Source organism: Sardina pilchardus, chromosome 13 (genome assembly GCF_963854185.1).
Source record: "Sardina pilchardus chromosome 13, fSarPil1.1, whole genome shotgun sequence".
Taxonomy (NCBI): Eukaryota; Metazoa; Chordata; class Actinopteri; order Clupeiformes; family Clupeidae; genus Sardina; species Sardina pilchardus.
The window spans coordinates 17,628,007-17,649,767 of NC_085006.1; the positions used below are offsets into that span (position 1 = coordinate 17,628,007).

General features: G+C 49.4%; 1 protein-coding gene across 1 annotated transcript in view; it reads right to left on the reverse strand.

Moving 5' to 3' along the window:
- Positions 1-21,761, reverse strand: part of LOC134099152 (protocadherin-16-like) — a 127,046-nt gene that overhangs the window by 86,390 nt on the left and 18,895 nt on the right. Inside the window, exon 2 of the mRNA XM_062551943.1 lies at positions 13,422-15,236. Coding sequence (XP_062407927.1) covers positions 13,422-15,236 — 1,815 coding nt within the window. The remainder of the gene's footprint in view (positions 1-13,421; positions 15,237-21,761) is intronic.

Genomic DNA, 21,761 nt, shown 5'->3' on the forward strand with positions numbered 1-21,761 from the left:
CAAAAGGCCTATTGTCCCAATCGCTCCTGTTGCTATTGTCGGTTTCCACTCCGTCTCCTCCGTGCCGCGGTGACTCACCTTGAGAGTGAGTTCAATCTCACAAACGATTGCATCAGCCAGTGTACGGTAGCCAGTGCACGGTAGCCTGCGCAGTGCGGCCCGTTAAGACGATGCTTCACCGAAGCCTATCACCACCACCGCTCCATTCTTTCCACTGTCTCCCACACATCTCCACCCACCTCAACCTCCCCAACAACTGTCATCTGGATGGTGTGCCGACCAAATGAGAAAGGTGATAGAGAGAAAGAGAGAGAGAGAGTAAAAGAGAGAGAGAGAGAGAGAGATAGAGAGACAGACGGACAAAGCGAGGACAGGACAGTTTTTGAAAATGGACGGGTAATTTAGTAGACGGCCCACGCCGGGATGCTCCATAAAGGCTGCCGGGTTCAAAGTGCAGATGCTGCACCAGATGACAGATCTGCAATAGGGATTTGCGCTGCGCTGTAATTCCATCTCGAGGACCCTGATGAGAATCCATTACACAACTTTTCATCTACACTTTCCAGCCCTCAATCACGGTCAGCTCGCCAAGCAACGGACGGACGGCCGCCAAGAAAACAGATGTTTGGATACCTCTCGCTTTCCCTGGTGATATGGCATCGGCCGTTTCAAAGGGCCTTTTCGGCGTGGACGTTGTGGGGCGGGGAGAGGGACCGGGCGCTCTGTGGTCCAGAACTAGTACACCGCTGTTCCTGTTAATAGCCCAGTGGAGGTCCCCCTCGGGGGTCTGAGAGACGCTGTTCTCACCGAGTCCTGCTCAACTTGACTGTCCACAGCATTTGTTTGAAAAGACCTCCGGGGGTTGGTTACCACACACACACACACTCACACACACACACACACACACACACATATTTATTGACACACGCACAGACACGTGCACACGCCCGCAAACGCCTACATTCACACAGACACACACACAGACACACACACACACACACACACACGCACACACACACACATCAGCAAAGATGTGAGGTCACTCCTTCCAATTCACTTCACATTCCTGGAGGAGTCAGCGAGGTCTTTTGAAACAGACAGTTATACGTCCCCCATATTTATGGGGTGCTAGCGGGGAACAGAGGACGGGTCACTGCGCTGGAAAGGGGAAGGGGCCGGTGCAGAACATCGCTGCGGCTCGCTTTCTTTGGCTCGCACGCGCTTCGTGAGGCATCTGAAGATTTGTGTGTTTGCCTGTGTGTCAAGGTAGGGTGCATGTGTGAGGGTTTACGTGTGTGTGTGTGTCTCTCTCTCTCTCTCTCTCTCTCTCTCTCTCTCTCTCTCTGTGTGTGTGTGTGTCTGTGTGTCTTTGTCTGTGTTGCACATGTGTCTTTGTGTACAAGTGTCTGTAATGTCTATGTATGTTATACTATATGTATTGTTTGTCTTGTGTGTATGTGTGTGTGTGTGTGTGTGTGAGAGAGAGAGAAAGAAAGAGAGAGAGAGAGAGAGAGAGAGAGTGTGTGTGTGTGTGTGTGTGAGTGTGTGCGTGTGTGTGTGTGTGTGTGTGTCTGTGCACGTCATAAATTTCCCCTCCACTCCACTCCTACTGCTGAGGCCCAGGATCCCACAGGTGCACTTGAATCAATCTTGAGTCGAATCTAGGGCAGCCATTACAGAACTTCCTCCTACAGCCACCCCCACCACCACCCCCACCCCTACCTCCACCCCCCAACCCCCACCAATGCAGCCCCACTCCACCCACCTCCATCCAAGGGGCCCTACACAAACGCCTCCACCTAATTACAGCATGTCTTTACTCCTCTGCTATCTCCCTATAGGCTCATCGGTGAATTACCGAACACGAATAGCTCATGGAGAGAAGAAGGTTGTGAAAAAGATAAACCTGAACTAAAGAAGCTAGGCATCGATTAAGTCTTTTTTTTAACCCAATTGGACAACTGCAAGATGCATCACTTGGTGGCAAAACCAGGTTTGACTTGTGCTAATTAAATTTGCTCAAGACAACCTTGGCAAATTGCATTTGGGGATTGCAAAAGATTTAGACTTCCAGCGCACCCGCAAGCTTGAACTCAATAACTTAATCAATAATGAAATGCAATCTTCGTGAAGCAGTAAGCAAAGAAAGTCGATTGAGTTTACAGAGTTTCCCGCGGCACCAAAAAAAAAACTCCGCTCCCAACTGGTCCATTTTAGGAGACGACTGGGTAGGCTTTAAAAAGACAAAGCTGACAGATTGATATGGAGGACCACCATGGTATGGTGCAGAAGGAGAGGAAAAGAGACACCGAGGGAGGAGGCACAAGAAGGAGATAGAGGTGGAGAGAGAGAGAGAGAGAAAGAGAAAGAGAGAGAGTGAAAGGCAGAAAGAGAGAGAGAGAGAAAGAAAGAAAGAGAGGGAGAGAGAGAGAGAGAGAGAGAGAGAATTGCTTGCAGAATTGCTGGGTGCCTTTAAGTCTGTGGCTAGGAAAGACATTGTGGGGAAGCCACAATTTAAAATGGAAAACGCTCTTCCCAAAGCTTTCCTGTCTGCGTGGTACATCCCTTTGGGTGTGCATGTGTGTGTGTGTGTGTGTGTGTGTGTGTGTGTGTGTGTGTGTGTGTGTGTGTGTGTTCAGTGTGTGTGCACGATCATCTGCATGTGTGCAACTCTATGCATGTGGGCTTGCCCATATTTCCACATTCAAGCACTCTTTGAAAAATGACTCTCCCTGTAACAGCTACATCATTGAGCACCAGCTTAAGCCTAAACTGCCTCTCTGGCGCACCAGGCATCTGTTCTGGTGAGGGAGAGGGAGAAGCACGCTGTGCACATTTTGGCATCGCCCCTCAGGCGCGCCACACACTCCGCGCCTGTTTCCTTTCGGTAGCTCTCCTTCTGTCCACCCCCAAAGCCCAGCACACACACACACACACACACACAGACACACACACACACACACACACACACAAAGACAGACAGACACACACACACACACATACACACAAAGACACACACACACAAAGACAGACACACACAATCACACACACACACACTGACTGACACACACACACACACACACACATACACAATCACACACACACACACACACACACACACACACACACACACACAGGGCCAATGCCAAGCCATCGAGGTAATCACTGTGCATTAAGCCACCTTTACAGTCCTAATTAGACATTTTACAAAACCCTAATGGATCCAATTAGATGCCGAAATAGACTGCTGTCCGACCACACCGAGCGCTAACTGAGTGGTTCAGTCTGTCTGAGAGAGGGCTTCTCTGCGCGCTCGCAAACATTCTTCACTCGCTCGTTATTTTAAAACTGGCACGGTTCGACCGGAGGGTTTGCTGAGGTTGCTGGCAAACACAAGGGGGATGCATTCTTTTTAACAGCAAACTTCTGGATATGGAGACAATTTGCTTAGTGGTTAAGATGTTTTGGGGCCACGGTGTGCGTATATATAGCACGGCGGAATTACAAGATGACAAGATATATTACACAAAGTCATTTCTTTAAAAACTACGGCGGGGCACGTTGCAGAATGTGTGTTATATTATGCACCCCAAAGGAGATAGTTATACTTTATCTTGCGAGAATATAGCTGCTCTTTGCCAGAGATTCGGCTGTGGTTAATTCTCCTGCATCTGGCTGTGTGGGCCCAATGTTTGTTTTTATTTTGGACCCTGACGAAGAGAAAAGCGGAGTGGGGTTTTTGTGGGGCAGACGGACTCTGTAGGTTTTTTTTGGGGGGCGGGCAGCAAACACAGAGCCAGATGAGGACTCCACATTTCCTGCGTTTATGGACCAACGCCAGACCAATATGCAAAAAGGGGACCTGAGGCTCGAGGGAACAGAAGGGCTGGTTGGTCTGTACCATCAGCCATGCCAGGCACTCAGCAGTCTCTCTTCGGAGAGGGAGAGAGAATAGGGATAGAGGTGGCAAAGGATGGCAAAAAATAATGAGAAAACAATTGGAGCGTAAGAAAGCGTGGGCAGAGAAAATAAATGCATGAAAAGCGAGAAATACGATGGAAAAACAAACCTAAATAGGAAACAATGAGATACTGAAACGATGAGATACTAAAAAAGGCACAAAGAAAAATGGAGTCACAGAAAAATGGAGAGAAAGACAGAAGAGAGATAGAGATAGATAGATAGATAGAGAGAGAGAGAGAGAGAGAGAGAGGGAGAGAGAGAGAGAGACAGAGGTCAGCGAAGTGGTCAACTTGTATGCTCACCGAGGTAGGTCAGAGAAGTGCTTAGAGCGAACGTGAGCCGCGCCGCTGTGGGAAAGGGCCCTGACGGGGGGCCGGGGGGCTTCCATGACACCAGCACCTGCAGGCTGACTTCATGCCGAAAGTTAATTTACACCAGTCGCTTCCCCCGGCATCGCTCAGCAGGCGTACGCCTGACCTGCCGGTGACTGGGACCTCATGGGCAGGGGGAGGGGGGGGGGCAGGGGGGGACACTCCCTCGAGGGGCGGAGGAGGGACGAAGGAGGGGGACTCGGAGGGTGGGTGGAGGGGTGGGTGGTGTCCGATGTGCGGTGGGTGGGTGGGGGCTGCCAGATGCAGCCGTCACCTGCTCCCCACTCCCCGAGGGAGGATGACAGGATCGCTTCAGGAAGCGGCGTGAGAGCGCCGTGCACGGTCACCAAAGGCCAAGGGCACGCAGAAAAGAGAGGTGTGAGAAAGGAACGGCAGACAAGAGATGAAGGAGGATGAGGGAGAAGGGGAAGGAGGCGGAGGAGGAGGAAGAGGAGGAGGAGAGGATGAAGTGGAGAAGGAAGAGAAGGGGAGAAGAGGGAGGAGGAATAAAGATCTATTTTCCGCCCCGAGCGCCACACAGACAGCGGTGGAGGCTTGTGGGCCGTTTCCACAGCTGGATACGGCTGCTGAGTCGGGCCTTCCAACCAGCTGCCAGAGGGCTGACTGTCCCTCCGGGGGAAGCCAGTTCATGTTTTCTTTCGCTCTCCATCCCTCCCTCTCTCTCTCTCTCTCTCTCTCTCTCTCTCTCTCTCTCTCTCTCTTTCTCTCTCCTCGCGTCTCTGTCATCCCCCCCTCACCCCAACCGTTTCACGACACTCTGTCTGGAGAGACTTTGGCAGCTCGGGTCTCACCTGCACATGCATGTTTGCCAGACAGAGTGCACCGTCTGATGAAATTCCTCGACACCCCCCCCCCCTGCCCCCCCCCCCCCCCCCCCTTCCCCTCCCCAACCCCCAGAGGTGCGTCTGTCATCCTCCATGTCCAGATGTTGGGAGGAAAGATCCTTTTTGTCTCGCTCCCTGCAGACCTACATCCTTCACAGGCGTTGCCTCGGCGTAAGCTGCCTGGTTCTCCTTTTTCTCCCACGGCTGAGGCCCCGGCCAAATCTGCCAAGCAGCCCTCATCACCCATTACGGTGAAATAAGGAGGCCTCACCACCCTAGCCACCGACGAAATGGGATTGCGGAGAGACTCTTTGTTTGATTGTCAGTGTGGAGCTACTCCGCTGCCGCTGCCACCTGCTTCAAAGGGCCCCGTCGCTCCAAAACACCAAAAACCGCCGGGCGAACATAAAACACTTTCCCCCCCCGTCTCGGCTGCTCGGTGGCATTGTCTTACAACACACACATCCTAAATTTGTCACCGATGACTGGTGCAAAAGCCACCACTTTGATTCTCACCCCGGGGGGAACGCAAAACATTTCCACCGCAACCTCTTTCGCCCCCCTCTTTTTTCTTTCTCTCGTTTTTTTTCCCCCTGTGAAGTTCCCGAAGACCGGGTTCCGGGGGTTGGTGGAGGAAATGATGAACGGGCCTAGGCGCTACGGCGGTCGCCCAGCTGTCTCCTGGCAGGGCCCGAGTTGCCGACCCGAACGGCCGCAAACTGTCCAGATGTGCGTCGGTGTTTACACTCGCCTCGGTGCCCCTGCATGCCCTCAGGATGGAGTGCTCGAGGAAGTAGTGCTCCTGCGAACACATTAAGTAGCGCGTCGAGTTTCCTGCAATTTTGTCACTCCGTGTAAATAATGTGCAAGACCACAGTGCCGACGGGGAGAGAGGGAAAGAGAGAGGGAGAGAGAGAGAGAGAGAGAAGGAGAGAGGGAGACAGGGAGAGAGAGAGAGGAGAGAGAGAGGAGAGAGAGAGGGGGGAGAGAGAGAGGGAGAAAGAGAAAGAGAGAGGGAGAGAAAGAGAGAGAGCGAAAGAGAGAGAGGTAGAGAGAGAGAGAGAGACAGAGAGAGAGAGAGAGAGAGAGAGAAGCAGCTCAGCAGTCAGTGGGAGGGAAAAGAAACATTGCGAGCTAAAAGCGGAGGCGGCCTGCCTCCAGCAATCACCCTCCCTTGAGTGAAGTAGTGAGAGCTGAAGAGGCATGCCATTAAGACAGTACAGTTAACTTGTCATGCAGCCTCGCCAGCCTCACAATTACAACTGGTTGGACTGATTACAGGCCCCATGCAGCACATGCCTGTCGCTAAACTGGTCATTTCGCGTGATGCTTCAGACTGCACACGACTGTACGGCGGAGGCTAATTTGTCAAACAAACTTATTTACATTTCCATGACAGCTTAATTACTACAGAAACGTTTAACAACCTGTAAACAAGCATTTATGTGTTACACATTATCAGTCTTGCTATTATTTTCTTTATGTCATATTTGATATCATGATAGGACTAAATTGACAAAGACTTTTTAAAACAAGCCCTGATGCATAACGAGTTCCTTTCCCAGTATCGTTTTACATTTCGACATTGTGAAAGTCTGGTCGTTTTTTTTAAAAGGGCTGAGAGCAGATTGGTGCGGTCAAGCATACTTTTCACTCCCCGTTCCCGCAAAGCATTCAAAGCATTGACCCGCGCTTGTTTTGTGCGTCTCCCACTTCTGGATGCTTGTGGAGCCGGGCCGAATGAGTGGAAATCTACATGCCTGCCACTACGCAAGCGATGTTGGCTTGAGCAAGGCCCAGCTGGGAAGCGGTTGCCTTTTGTCCGTGCTAAGGCAGTGTGACCGAGTCATTGGAAACAGAGCGCACGGCTTTTTAGCGGCGGCAGAGGAGGAGGAGGAGGAGGAGGACTGAGAAAAGGCAGGCAGGAGTTGGACGCGGCCAGGGCCCCGACACAAAAGAAAACGGACATCTGATTAAAAAATCGGCCATATGGCGCTGGGCAAACTACCTAATGAGCCATGTTGCCTTCCACTTTCCCCACGAATCTGGGCACCGGCTTTCGGCGCTCGCGCGAGGGGAGGCCTGCTGAGAAGGCGAGCTTTCGTGGCTTTGGAACGGCGAGGCATACCGTGGCTTAAAAACGCGCGAGCGCTGAGCACTCATCTGTTCATGATTTGAGCTTAACGGCGCTAGTGATATTACCGCTCCAGGATGACAGTCACAACAAAGATAGCAAACTGCCTTACAAAGCACAACATGCACAGGCTGTTCAGTCACGTCCTTCAGCAACTTCCAAAAATGTGGGACACAGACAAAGAACTACATTTCAGAGCTTGCGTGTGTGTGTGCGTGCATGTGTGTGTGTGTGTGTGTGTGTGTGTGTGTGTGTGTGTGTGTGTGTGTGTGTGTGTGTGTGAATGAATTGACTTTATCTAAAGAAGAGATGCTGAATATATTCAAGATCAAAAACAAGAAAAAACAAAAAAACACACATAGGACTAAACATCAAGATCAAGTCTGTACTGCACAGCTCTCCTTGTCTGTGTGTGTGTGTGTGTGTGTGTGTGTGTGTGTGTGTGTGTGTGTGTGTGTGTGAATGAATCAACTTCATCTAAAGAAGAGATGTTGAATGTATTCAAGATCAAAAACAAGAAAGAACAAAAAAACACACATAGGACTAAACATCAAGATCAAGTCTGTACTGCACAGCTCTCCTTGTCTGTGTGTGTGTGTGTGTGTGTGTGTGTGTGTGTGTGTGTGTGTCTGTGTGTGTCTGTGAGTGTATGTATGTGTGCAAGTTTGTGTGTGTGTGTGTGTGTGCCTGCGTGCGTGTGAGCTCGAAACTGGAGCCAATATTGACTCTTTGTCTTCCGTCTCCAAGCACACAAATAAGGGGCTCTCTGTGTCTCTGCCACCGGCGGGTGTCCCTCGGCTGGGCCGAGAGTGGCAGGGGTCTGGGCTGTTTTGGAGGGGCTCTGCTTAAAAAAAGAGGGGAGGGGGGTTGCACAGGGGGCTATGTGTGTGTGTGTGGGGGGGGGGTGAGGAAAGGATGGAGGGGGAGGGAAAAAGGGGGGAGTGTGGGTTGGCAGAGCTATGAGAGGGCCACGCTTGTGTTTCAGGAAGGTGGCCCCAGGAAGCTTCCTCTCTCCGCATGGCACCCCAACGCGCCGCCAGATGTTCGTCCAAGACCGAATTACACTGGACACCGATTAGTCCTTTTAGCCACGGATTACGGGGGAGAACATCATTACCTCACTCCAAATCGGGTCAAGTTTTTCCAACTGTTTTTTTTTTTCTTTCTTTCTTTCTTTCTTTCTTTCTCGGCGGCACAGTTACCTTTGGTGGCCCGTAAGAACGGGGAGGTGCCCAGAAACAGCACCTGTTCTTGCCAAGGCGGACGAGGCCATTTCAGCCTCTTGCGACTTGGTCCGTTTGCATGATGAAATTCAAATGATCTGTGGCAACACCATCAATCTGTGGAAGACGGGGAAGGAAAATTCTTCCATTTTCCCTTTCTTCTCCTGAGGACACTTCCCAGGCTTTCTACTTTCTCCTTCACTCCCTCACTCACTCACACGCTCCGCTCTCAAGGGCATTGGAGAGATTCCCTCCTTGCTAGGTTTCCCACAGTTTTGCCTGCTTTCATGTTTGTCAGACGGAGCGAGAGGGGGGATGCGTGTGTGTGTGTGTGTGTGTGTGTGTGTGTGTCGAGGGGGGGGCACTCGAGCTCACCTCCTCCCACAGCCCGCAGCAGCCCCACGTGACAACACGGCGACGGCTCCCGCAAAATGAGCAATGTGTTCCAAATCATCCAGAAACAAGAGCACGCGCTGGAAATATCGGCAACCCCGTGCACGGAGGTGTATCGCGTTTCCTCCGACCGCAAAAAGCTCTCTGAGAGGGCTTTTTGTCCAGTGCCCGGGCCCAATCAAAATGCTGTGCGCGAAAAAAAATAATGGTATGTGCGGCCGGCGCACTTAGGTGATGTCTTTTCAAGGACACGGAGGAGGAGGAGGAGGAGGAGGAGGAGGAGGAGGAAGTGTGGGGTGGAGGGGTGCTTGGGGGTTTGCCTGTGTTGCCAAGGCACGGCTAAGGCAGGAAACGTTATTGAAGACGGGCGGGGAGGTGGGGTAACAAAGATAAATCTACAGCGGAGTATCGAGTCGGCAAGACACATGCCAAAATGTTTTCTTTTTGGCGTGCAAACGTCTGGGTGCTTCTCACGTTGCCAAGAAGGCCCGTGGTGATGACAGGCGTCCTGGGCTTGTCCGAGGGGGCAGAGGCGGCCGAGTGGCGTCAACCAAGGGCTCGGGGTCGATCCTCACACCCCGCTAACGAGCTCTGAAGCAAGATCAGATAAGGGGTGCTGTGAGCCGAAGAGGGGGGGGGGGCACCCCCACAGACACTGAAGGAAGTCCCCCCACTCCACCCTTCTGAGCCTTCAGCAATGCCGTCTCCATCTCAGGCCTCCACAAAACTGGGGTTCTCCCACCTCCTATGCCCCCCCTCTCCACCCCCCGACCCATGTCCTCCGCCTCCCCAAGCTGCTAAGAGACCCCCTCTCGCCTTTCCACTGGAGCCAGTCCCAGACACCCCAGCACCCAAACTAAACACAGAGGAGGGATTCTTACTCTCGCAGTTGTTGGCTTTCTCCTGACTCACCCCCCCCCACCCCCACCCCCCACACACCCCAACCCCTACGCCCCCTTCCTCACCCCACCACCCTAACCCCGACAGAAGTGCACACAGTGTGTGTCTGTGTGTGTGGCCGCAAAGCGAAGCGCTTCTTATCTTCGTACAGTGGACACGGGACAAAGTCAGCGAAAACCAGCCGCCCAGACACAAGGCCGCGTCTGTATCAGCCGGGACACACAAAAAAAAACGAGCATAAAGTGGTGCGCGGCGCTAACAAGCTCTTTCCAACACCGGATTGTTCCGAGGCTCTCAATGAACCGGGGGCCGGACAAAAGCGCCCTCCCTCCTGCGCTGACCACTTGAGGACCCACCGAGCCATCGCACTTCATCTAACTCATGGAACTCTCCCCTTCCATTCAGCGCACCAGAGAATGGGGAGCCTTAACTAAACGTAGCAATTACGCAGCTGCAGGCCTCTCTGACAGAAGTGAAAAACTCCATTCACTCTCTCCAGCTCGCTCGGCATTGGCACTGAACAGCCAGCACGGCACTTTAAAGAGAGACCAGGATGGAGTTGAGGGCGGGTGGGGGGTGGGGGGCAGGCGGGGGGTGAATGGTCCGTTGGTCACAGCATGAAGTGTCCCCCTCCGCTCGTGAAAAAAAAGGCATCGGGCCCCCTGAGCCCTTTCTCCGGCCTTCACCTTTCCCATGTCCTTTCATCCCGTCACTTCCACAAGAGCTCACCTTTGGAGATGGGAATCCCCCCTCCCTCTCTCTCGCTCTCTCTCTCTCTCTCTCTCTCTCTCTCTCTCTCTCTCAAAACCCCTCATGTCTTGAGCTTGCCTGGCACCTCCCAACAAGGCCAAGCTGGGCTCAGGGTGGGTGTGACCATCCCGGGGGCTAAAGAAGAGAAATAAGCTCGTGAAAAGCTCGCCACCCCCACCCCCCTCCTTTCCCCTGACTCACACACATGCTGACGATACTCTTAAGCTTTTTGGGGGGGCACTATTCACAATGGGTGTTTCTCCACGCCGAATGGCTTTTCAATGGTGACATGATGGAATAAGGGATACCCAGTGGCGGGATGAGACTATACATACATAAAGACTGTGCAAAAGGGGATTAGCCTTCACACGATGGCATAGTCCGTCTGTGCCTTTGGGCTCTCCAAGTCACTCCAAGGAGTAACAGTTGTCTTCGATAAACGCTAATCCCATTTTAATTTCGCTGCCATAAGGTCAAAGCTCTGACTGCGAAGACGGTTGGAAAACTCATGTCATTCAGGGCCACTTCTGAAACACCCTTTCCTCACCCCCCCCCCCCCCCCCCCCCTTTTCCATTGGTAGTGCAACTGCTGTACTGCTTTAAATGACAAAGCGTCACACATAGTGAACGTGTGGAGCCAGACCGCATTATGATAATCATGAACTGCTGTGCGAGAGACCTGGGGGAGAAAAAAAACAGTCCAACCCACATCAAAAGTTTGGGTTGATGATCACAATACTGCTATTGTAATTGCTTCTGGACCATTCCGTGTCTGGAAAAGGAACAGAAAAAAAAGAAAGAAAAACGGTGGGAATTTTGTGTGTGCAAAGGTTTGGGGAAAGTGAAGAAAGAAAAGGGCCTTCAAAATGTCTTGCTGAGATGCTTGGATGCAGAGCTGGCATAACCGCTCCCGTCTGCAGCGTATCTAGCAAACAACTGCTGGGCCCTAACACACCAAATCGTGATTCCAGCAGTCACTTGGCTTGCCAGAAAAGAGACAGATTTGCTTTGGTTTGGTAAAGAACCTTGGACCCAGGCAGTGCACTCTTGGTTATGGTATCCCTGACAAATGTCTTCCAGAATTAAAATATACGCCATTCCACCTAACCTCATCTAAATCTATTACAATGTGATAAATATACTAAAATAATCATTCTTACACAAAAACAACATTTTCTAACCTCCACCCATAAACATCTCACTGCAATACGTGCATTGCCTTATGCTGATATGGACAAATGTTGTAATTGTTTTCGGCGATCCCTGGAGCCATATTGTGGTGGAGAAGAGGACCTCCCAGGTGACTGCAAAGAGCTTCTATTTCTTGATCCAGGCCAAGAGCAGTCAGACAGCCTTCATCCTCCTCTCTCTCTCTCTCTCTCTCTCTGTCGCTCTCTCTCTCTCTCTTTCTTTCCTCCAAACTCCTCCCTCTCTCCAGGGAAGCGAAGCAGCCAAACTCCCATCTGCCAAACCCTCTGTCAAGTCTGCTGTGTGATAGGCTCCGTGTGTGTGTGTGTGTGTGTGTGTGTGTGTGTGTGTGTGTGCGTGTGCGCGTGCGTGTTTACGTGAGTGCGTGCGTGCGTGCGTGCGGGCGTGCGTGCTTGCGTGCGGTCGACTGCGATACATAGACACAGACGTAAAAGAAAGGAAAGGGCAAAAGCTTGTGGGTGTACTATGCATATTTGTGCGCGTGTTCATGTGTGTCTGTGTGTGTGTGTGTGTGTGTGAGAGAGAGACAGAGAGAGAGAGAGAGACTGACTACTTCTGTTGTTACTAATATTAATGCTTTGGCAATATTGTATTTTCAGTCATGCCAATAAAGCTTTTTTGAATTTGAATTGAGAGAGAGAGAAAGATAGAGAGAGAGAAAGAGAGAGAGAGAAAATGAGAGAGAGAAAGAGAGAGAAAGAGAATGAGAAAGAGAAAGAGTGGGAAAGGGAAAGTCTTCCACCAATACTATGACTGTAACCTGTAACCATGTGCACTGCCTAATTACTCGGCTTCTTTCACAAACTCCCTCCACAACTCCTCCAGGAGCAGCTGATTACACAAAGCACTTTGATGTCTTAAAACAGAAACGGATAAAAAACAGTGAAACAAAACAAGTCCCTTTCTCCCTCTTTTCTGGAAGCAAAGACATGAACAACAACCTGAGAAAACAATACACTGTAATGAGACATAATTGTGGTCAGACCCGACATGACTGGGAGTCTGTGCATCATCAGGGTTATGAGAGAGAAAAAAAAACCCTCTTCAAAACAGATTTCCTCCACCTGGCACTTCTCTGACTGTAGGAAACTAATTTAGGCACCTTTTGTTAGGTGAAGAGGTCTTTGGTTCTCACTGAAAATGCCCTTCAAATTTAGTCCTATTGTGCGCCTTGTGTGCAAAATCCCCATTCAACAAAATCTAACAAGAGGCCTGGGGTTTGATCTTCTGTGTTCACTCCTCTGCGCTGTCTTAGTTACCTTGGAAACCTCGGAGAGGTGAAGGCGAGGACAGCCAATACGGAGCAAATCTCCTTAGCGGCAGGACAGCAGGTAACTCCCGACTCGCTCGTTCCAACATAAGCAGGCTACACGTCAAGTCTGCCTGTGCGCACTCAAACTGTATGTATTTGCATTCAAATGAATTGACTTGTCAGGTTCTTGCTCTTTTTAAGTTGCTAAATAATGTCAGATCTATTATGTGTCACGGACCTGAGCCTGCAGCAGAATTTTCCATTCAAATTTATGAATTTTCACACAAATACAAATGGCGTGCTCTAACTTACTCAATACATTCTACATATTTAAGGTGGGTTAGCCAGTTGTAAATATAGCATATAATAACATGTTCTTACCTCTAGGAAGCAGGTCCCAGCCGAAGTGTTTTCCTTAATGGACACATTGTAGAAATTTTTCTCGAAGACAGGCTCGTTGTCATTTATATCCTGCAACACAATGTTGAGCACCGCTGTGGAGGATAAGGGGGGCTTGCCACCGTCAGTGGCCACCACAGTCACCGTGGGCTTGGGGTCCACCTCGTAATCCAGTTGGGCCAGAGTTGTGACTATACCGGTAACGGCATCTATGCCAAACCACTCCTCGTGAGTTCCATGGTCCTGAAGTATACTGTAGTGGACGTCCCCATTGGGCCCTTGGTCTTTGTCTCTGGCCGTGACCTGTACGACGAAGCTCCCTGGAAACACCACCTCTGGAATGACCTGCGTGTATACCTGCTGGTCGAAGAAAGGCGGGTTGTCGTTGACGTCGGTGACCTCGATGGTGAAGGAGGACTCAGCTCGCAAGGGCGGTGTTCCAGAGTCGGTCGCCATGACGCGAAGCTGGTACGAGTCCCTCTCCTCGCGGTCCAGGATCTGGTCCACGCACATGAGGTAGATGATGCTGTCTTTAGTGGTCAGACCGAATTTCCCTTCGCCCCCCTCGAGGGAGACGTTGACGTTGGCATACTCCCCGTAGTCTGGGTCGGTCACGGAGATCCGGGCTACATACTGGCCGGGCTGGGCACCCTCAGAAATCCGTGGGGATCCATCTTCACTGAGGAAGATGATGGTCATGGTGGGCTGGTTGTCATTGTAGTCTCGGACATTGATGGTGACAAAGGCATTGGTAATCTCCGGCTGGGTGGCGTTGTCTCGTGCCTGCACCACGAGTTCATGGACCTTTCTCATCTCATAGTCCAAGGCTTTGTTCAGAGTGATGATTCCCGAGCGAGGATCAATGACAAAGTATCGGTCTGGATCACTCTGCCTCCGGTTGATCTCATACAGAACGAGCCCATTATCTCCTTCATCAGCATCAGAAGCAAACACCTGTACAATGTTGTTCCCAGGCTGAAGATTCTCAGAGATGGTGGCATGGTACCGGCTCTGGTTAAATACAGGGGCGTTGTCGTTGATATCCTGCACAGTCACGTCTAAGATCATCTGTCCAGTCTTCTTTGGAGATCCACTATCGAAAGCCTCCAGCAGGAGAGTGTACGTAGACCGCTTTTCCCTGTCTAAGATGGTGTTGACTACCAGGTCCAAGTAAAGCACGTGGTTGGACCCTCTTTTGGTCTCCAGGAGGAAAGCTTGTCCATCGTTACCATCCTTTATCAGGTATCCCTGTGTGGTCAACTGGTCCTTATCAGCATCAACAGCAGGCTCCAATGGAAATCTAGTGCCTATTGCTGTTTGCTCAGGAATTTTGAATGTGGCCCTTTTCCTGGGGAATGTCGGTGCATGATCGTTGATATCGTTAACCATAATCGAGACCTCCACTGTAATTCCTGTCATTGTGACGGCGATGAAGTTATACCGGTCCCTGACCTCGCGATCCAACACTTTCGCCGTCTTAATGATGCCCGTGTTCTCATCTATGTCCAGATCGCTGCCCACCCCGGTGCCCTCGTGGTCGGAGATGAAGTAGAGGTACGCCGTGGTGCCAGGGGGCAGCCCAGCGCTGATGTCGCCAACGATGGTGCCCGCCGGCTGCTCTTCGTCCAGCTGTAGCTCCAGCGCGCCCGCCGCGGCGGAGCAGTGGACGGTGATAAGCTCCAGAGCCACGTAGAGCAGCAGCAGAGTCCTCCGGCTCCACGAGGATTCTCGATGTAGAATGTCCATTCTTGACGTCTCCGAACCCTTACGTGCTGTCTTCATTCTGGCTGCTTCGTCCTAAACCTGTGGAAACAGAGACACATTTAGAGTGCTTACAACAAGGCAGACAATAACAGACAGCAATAGCAACTTTTATTAGTGACGTGTGGCACTTGCTCAGACATGTTTCTGATCTGAATTCAGCAGTCAGGTCAGGGATGCATACAGTAATTTCCCGCATATAGGCCGCATTGTGTATAAGCTGCAAGACAGTGTTTTATGCCAGTTAAAAGAAACAAAACCATAATAACACCATATTAAGTGCCCCCCTGTATTAACCTCATAGCTGAAGAAATTTTGCAAAATCAATGTATAAGCTGCGGCTAATAGTCGGGAAATTACGGTATCTTCCACGATCAGCGGTTCGCTTATTTTGCATTGATCACACATATCAACAAAGGCTCCCTAGTCATGACTTGAGTTTCTCGACTGCATAGGTAAGCTTTTAGTCAAATAAAAGAAGGAATGCATGAAAGGCTTTCCATATGCTCCATGGGCTGCGGTCCCAGCCAAACACCGTACAATAGATCCGTCACACACACATCATTTTCATCCATTACTTTCACCTAATAAGTCAACACCTTGTTCCTCCACCATAGCGGCGATCCCTCCCTCGGAAGCCCAAAAATCCAAAACCACAAGCCTACCGCATTTGTCCAGGAAACAAAAACGAAAGAGAAGAGAGGAAAAAATAACATAGCAGGGTGAGCAACTGACCAGAGGGGCCCTTTTGGCTCTACTTCCAATTCCAATTCAATTAAAGGGGGAGACACATTGCTCTGCAGCCCGTTCTGCTATTCCGTGCTTGGCCTGTAACGGTACCCTTCGGTACCTGCATGGACGGACATGGGGCCTGTGAAACGGAGACTGCTGGACTTGACAAAATGTTGAGGCTTGAAGATGGGGGAAGGGTGTGGGGGGGGGGGGGGGGGGGGGTTGGGGTAAGTCGTGATGGACCGCCTGCCCTCATGTGAAAAGGCCCCCCCCCCCCCCCCCCCCCCTTTACAATATTGAGTGCTCCCACTGCACACATTTCTTTTGGGGTGTTAACTTGAGGAATGTCCTCTCCCTGGCAAAGACGTGCAGAGCGCAAAAACCTCAGGCTAAAGGAAGGGGAGAAAAAGTAACAGAAGAAAAAAAAAACACAGAAAGGAAAACCTATGTGATGTAGCTCCCGAGGAACTCTTTTTCAGGCACTTGTTTTGAAAGGCGTAAAACTCTCGCCCTGTTCAGGGAAAGTGGAAGTGAGGGCAGAAGCAGGTGGGTGTTTTTAAGAGAGTAAAAGGCGGGCTTTGTCCATGTGATATATTCACGCTACACGTTAAAACGCCTCATGAAACTGCCGAGACGCCTGCCAGACTAGTCGCTGTAAATTACACCTCGAACAAATCACTTACCAGTGTCTCTACCCTCTGTGTCCTCTTGACTACAGTAAACTCTTATGTCATTGAGCATTAGAGCTTTTTTTTCTCTTCCAAATGAGGCTAATAGAGCATAAACATTTAACAGCTTGGCTGTCTTAAAAAATATGAGAATCTCGTTATATAACTAACGATTTGTGCCATGGTGCCACTAAATAAATTGTCAACGGAATTCAGCGAGCATGAAACAGTAGCTAGAATATTAATGTATGCTTGTGATCACTCGAAAGAAAAATGTTCATCCAGGCAAAGTTTCAAGCTTGTTTCCAACATAAAGACCCATATTAAAATGAGGAGACGTTAAAAGAGCACAGGCGATCAAAGGAACAACAATATCAGGACACAGCTTTTTTTTTTTTCATTCCCTAGCTATCACTGACCTAAATACAAAACTTCTGTGCCAAACACATACGTGTGACGAGCACAGCAACATCTTTTCACTCCTCGTAACACGCTCTTCTGTCACACTCTGTAAAAATCAATAATTTCCACGATTCAGCAGGATGCATCCTCCAACACACTAATAGCATGTCACAGTCAGTAAAAGCCAAGTCTTCTGTGCAACTAATGCAGATGAGGGGGGGGGGAAACTGAAGCCACTTAACGAGACAACTGCATTGCTTTGGCACACTATCACACTAATCTGCCGAGGATCTGCGATTCAACAGGGAGTGGGACACAATGAAGACATGTGGGCTCCACGAAACTAGTCTGTCACCATCTGCGAGCGCAACACCAAACCACAAAATGTGTTGCAGGCAGGGATGAATTACTATATGCCCTCCTTTTCCTTAGGGAGAAAATCTTGTTCCAGATCACTGTTGATTCTCGCTGTACCTTCTGACAGCTAAATCCATGCAATTTCATTTGTCTTCTTCAAGATAATTAAAAGCAAACAATAATATAATTAATCTTCATCAAACAAACAGTATATATTTAGGTTTGCTATTTCCCTCCAATATTTTGCTGGAGACCCACAAGACTCCCCCTAGTGGTTCTGCTGGGTCTTACAGGGATGGCTGGAGTTTGTGGAACGTGGCATGAGATTCCTGCTTTCCATGCTCTGTTCCACATTTCCTCATTCATGCAGAAATGGCTGCTCGATGCTGCTGATGCTAGCGGCACCGTCATTTTCTGATCAGGGCTCCAGAGTTTCACTTACTCAACATTCTTCTGGTGAGTGCAAGTATGCAACTGTGCGTGTGTCTATGTCTGTGTCTGTGAGTGTGTGTGTGTGTGTGTGTGTGCATGTCTGTGGAGGTTTGTGTGTGTGTGTGTGTGTGTGTGTGTGTGTGTGCAGGTCTGCGTGTCAGTGTGTGTATCTATGTATCTATGTGTCTGTGTCTCTGAGTCTTTTTAACTGTTCTGCAGTTTAGTGGATACTGTAGCTTCACCCATGCATGGTACTGATTGTGTGCATTAGTCTGTCCATCTGCCTTTCTGTCTGACCATTTATTAGCTTCCAGTTCTGTCTGGATCATGTTGCTCCTGGTGTGCGAGTGACTATGTCTGTGTGTCTGTCTGTTCGTCTGTCTGAGTACTCACTCATCAGTTGGCTGATTTGTTTGAAACATTGTGGCGAATTGTGGTGAATTGTGTGTGTGTGTGTGTGTGTGTGTGTGTGTGTGTGTGTGTGTGTGTGTGTGTGTGTGTGTGTGTGTGTGTGTGTGTGTGTGTGTGTGTGTATTGGTCTGAGTAACGCACCAGACCAGGAGGGCTCCAAGCAGTCTGCCCTGTGCTCCTCTGGCGCGGGTGCATTGTAATTGGGGTCTACTGGAGGCCTGCCTCATACATATGGGATTCCAAAGCCCAGTTCAGTCTGTCAGAGTTGCAAACCCTTCAACTTTACACACACACACACACACAAATTCAGGGTCCTGTGCACGCTCTCTCTTACACACAGACACACAGACACACACAGACACAGACACAGACACACACAAACACAAACACACAGAGAGAGAGACACACACACACAGACACACACACACACACACACACACTTATGTGCAGCTGTTCACTTCTGCATTAACATATACTGTTCATACAGGCTTGCACGCGTATAGCACATGCTCCCTGCTCCAAAATATACTGTATATGCACACACAACATACAGTATACACAAGACCACACATGCACACAATCCTAATAGACACCCCTCTCACAAATTCAAACAGCACATGCTAATCCCTACTTGAGCAAAATGGCAAGTTTAGAAAGGACATTGTCATGTCCTCTCAGAAATTTAGTGTCAAACTGAGCAATCCTCTCCCAGAGCTCCAAATTAATGACGCAATAGTGACTAATGAAATCTGTTTCTTCTTTGTCGACAGTAAATTACTGAAACCTGACTAATCTGGGTCCCAGACCTACGTATTCAGAGACATGTGTTTAAATATAGTGGTCATGTCCACCCTCTTCAGACTCTGCTCTCCGAGGCTGTTCTCCACATTTGAGGAACAATTATTTTGGCAAATGAAAGAAAACCTTCTCTATGTGAGCCCAGACATCTAACATGTTGCTCGCCAACATGGGAGTTCTTCAGACAGGGAACTTTTTTTTTTTTTTCTTAAACAGGCTGCAGTTCAAGTTGTTTTCTCTTTTTCAAAAAGCAAAAAAGATACGTGACCAGATTTTCCAAGTAAGACATTTCAGCTAAAAAAAAAAAAAAAAAAAAAAACTCTCAAAGTCCAGACCTCAAAAAACTCCAGGGTTCGCCGGAGAAGGCTAATGCTAGTACCAGAGACCAGTGGGCATCGAGGGATTGCCCCATGCCCAGAGAGAGAGAGAGGACATTAAACCAGACATTGCAATAAGTCAATTGAAAGCACCCCCACCCTAGTGCATTCCTTATTTTGCCTTTAATGCCCTGCTAAAACACATGGCATTTTGGAGAAGTATGCCAGGTCACAAAACCACAAGGATCACAAAACTGCATGGTGTAGAAAGAGAGAAAGAAAGAAAGAGAGAGTGAAAGAAAAGAGAGAGAACGGGTGGAACAGAGAGTGAGTTAGAGGGAGAGAAACTGAAAGGGAGAGAGTGATCTTGAGAGAAAAGGAGAGCCTCTGTGATCAGTTGGGCTTTTTATGGTGCCACACCGTAATACTCAAAGAAGCAAACTCGTATCTTTTCCAAGTCCCAAGACTCCCCTCTGTTTGGTTTTAAATCTTGCGGTGAGCGTGTGTCACAGAGCTGAGGGAGAGGCAAATCATTTAACCATTTAACTGTTCTCCGCTGGACGCAGCCTGAGCGTGATGACTCACGGCCATTCATCTTTCTTTTTTTCGCGGCTGTGTTTTGTGGTGCATTCATAAGGACGCCAAAAGGGTCACCAAGTTTGTTTTTTGCCATGTATGTGATTTACTTTTTACAACCCCAACTGCATGCCTGGCTTAACCCACTTTCCTCATAACCCAGTGAAAAAGAAAAAAGAAAAAAAAACGAGACCAGGGCGTAACAAGATCCTATTCACTTGGGCTTAGCAACACCACAAATGGAGATTTGTTACTCTGTACGAGCGACTTCAATCGGACTTCCCGTTCCCTCTAATCAGATGGAAATGAGCCAGAGGCTGTGATCAAAGAGAACAACAGTCTGTTTTCATCCGGACCAGCTTTACGCAGGTATAAAGGTAGTGTTACAGCACACACTGCAATGTTCGGAGATATATTAGCTACCTCCGCAAAGGTCAAGCTCACCTTGCTCAACCATGGAAGCGTTTTATCGGTTGTACTCCAGTTTTCCCCCCTCTAAGCAGCTTGCTCCGTTTTCGCTCCCTGTATCTTTATGTCGTGTCGAGTAGTCTGACCTTCCAAACCAAAAGCTGACAAAGCACATATGGCTTCTAATTACAGAAAATGGCCCAGTTCAAGGGGAAAAGAAAACACTGACATTACATCAGTGGCACAATATCTGCAATGATGAGGTCTGACTCCTAAACTCGAAACATGCCCCCACTGTGTTTATTTAAAAGCACGCTTCCAATGGCTTACTGCTTGACGTTTTTTCACCTCGTTGCACACTGGGCTGACCTCAAAGGAAACATCCAAGAAGAGTCTTTGGTTAGTTCGTCCTTGTTGCTGTCTTGTAGGAATGAGGTGTGTGTGTATGGGGGGAAGGGGGGGAGTGGGGGCATGGGGTGCAGAGAGGGGGATTGTGGGCCGGCACAAATCTAAGACAATGTCCCTGACAAATACCTCTGCCTTCTTCTATTAGCCGCAGCCTCCATTTCACAGAAGGGTGCCAAAGTTCTGACACCGCAAAAAAAATGTCGGAGCTAAACAACCCAAAATAAAAGCCACTGTCAAACATCATAACCATTACCCCAAGGAGCTGCCAGAGATGAAACAGCCCCAGATGGCCTGCGAATCTCCATTCATTTATCAAATCACATCCCAGGACTTGTCCCCATTCACAGACGTGGCCCCTGCATTAATCAACACCTTTGGCTGCAGCCAACACCAAGCAAAGGCACTTCTGAGCTCTGGAAGATCCTCAGGCCGGGGCTGCAATTCATACTCGCAGAGGGAACCAGTGCTTCATATTTCAGTGCAGAATATGGGGGCCGAGGACAATGAAAATGGCAAAGACCAAATAGCGCAAGCGAAGCCAAAACAGTGCGGCGAAATAGGAACCTAAGACTCTCCGATGCAAATCTGACCTCACAAACCGCAGGGAAACGTTAGCACTTTCATTGCGGAATTATGTAAATATTTCCATTAAACGTGAAAAAATACATAGAGCGAGAGAGAGAGAGAGAGAGAGAGAGAGAGAGAGAGAGACAGGCAGATGCAAACTGTCTGGACGAGCCAGTTGCCAGATTCGTATCTCTGAGATTATCGCTCCATCTCGTGAAAACACTCTCTCCCGAGCAGGGATACTTTTAAAACATCTCTCGGTCGAAAGGAGACGCTCCTTGCGGTGCTCCGCACACAGAAATCAAAGTCTTGCGCTAGCCGTGGCCAGCCGTGAATGGTGAAAATGAGCTTCAAATTCCATATCAGGGTTCCAACTAATTCCAATAAAATGCCTCAAGTCTAGGAGGATACTTTACCTCACAGGGAAAAGAGTGCTCAACAAGCCCCAATGACAGAAAACAATGAAAGCCCACTTGACATATGAC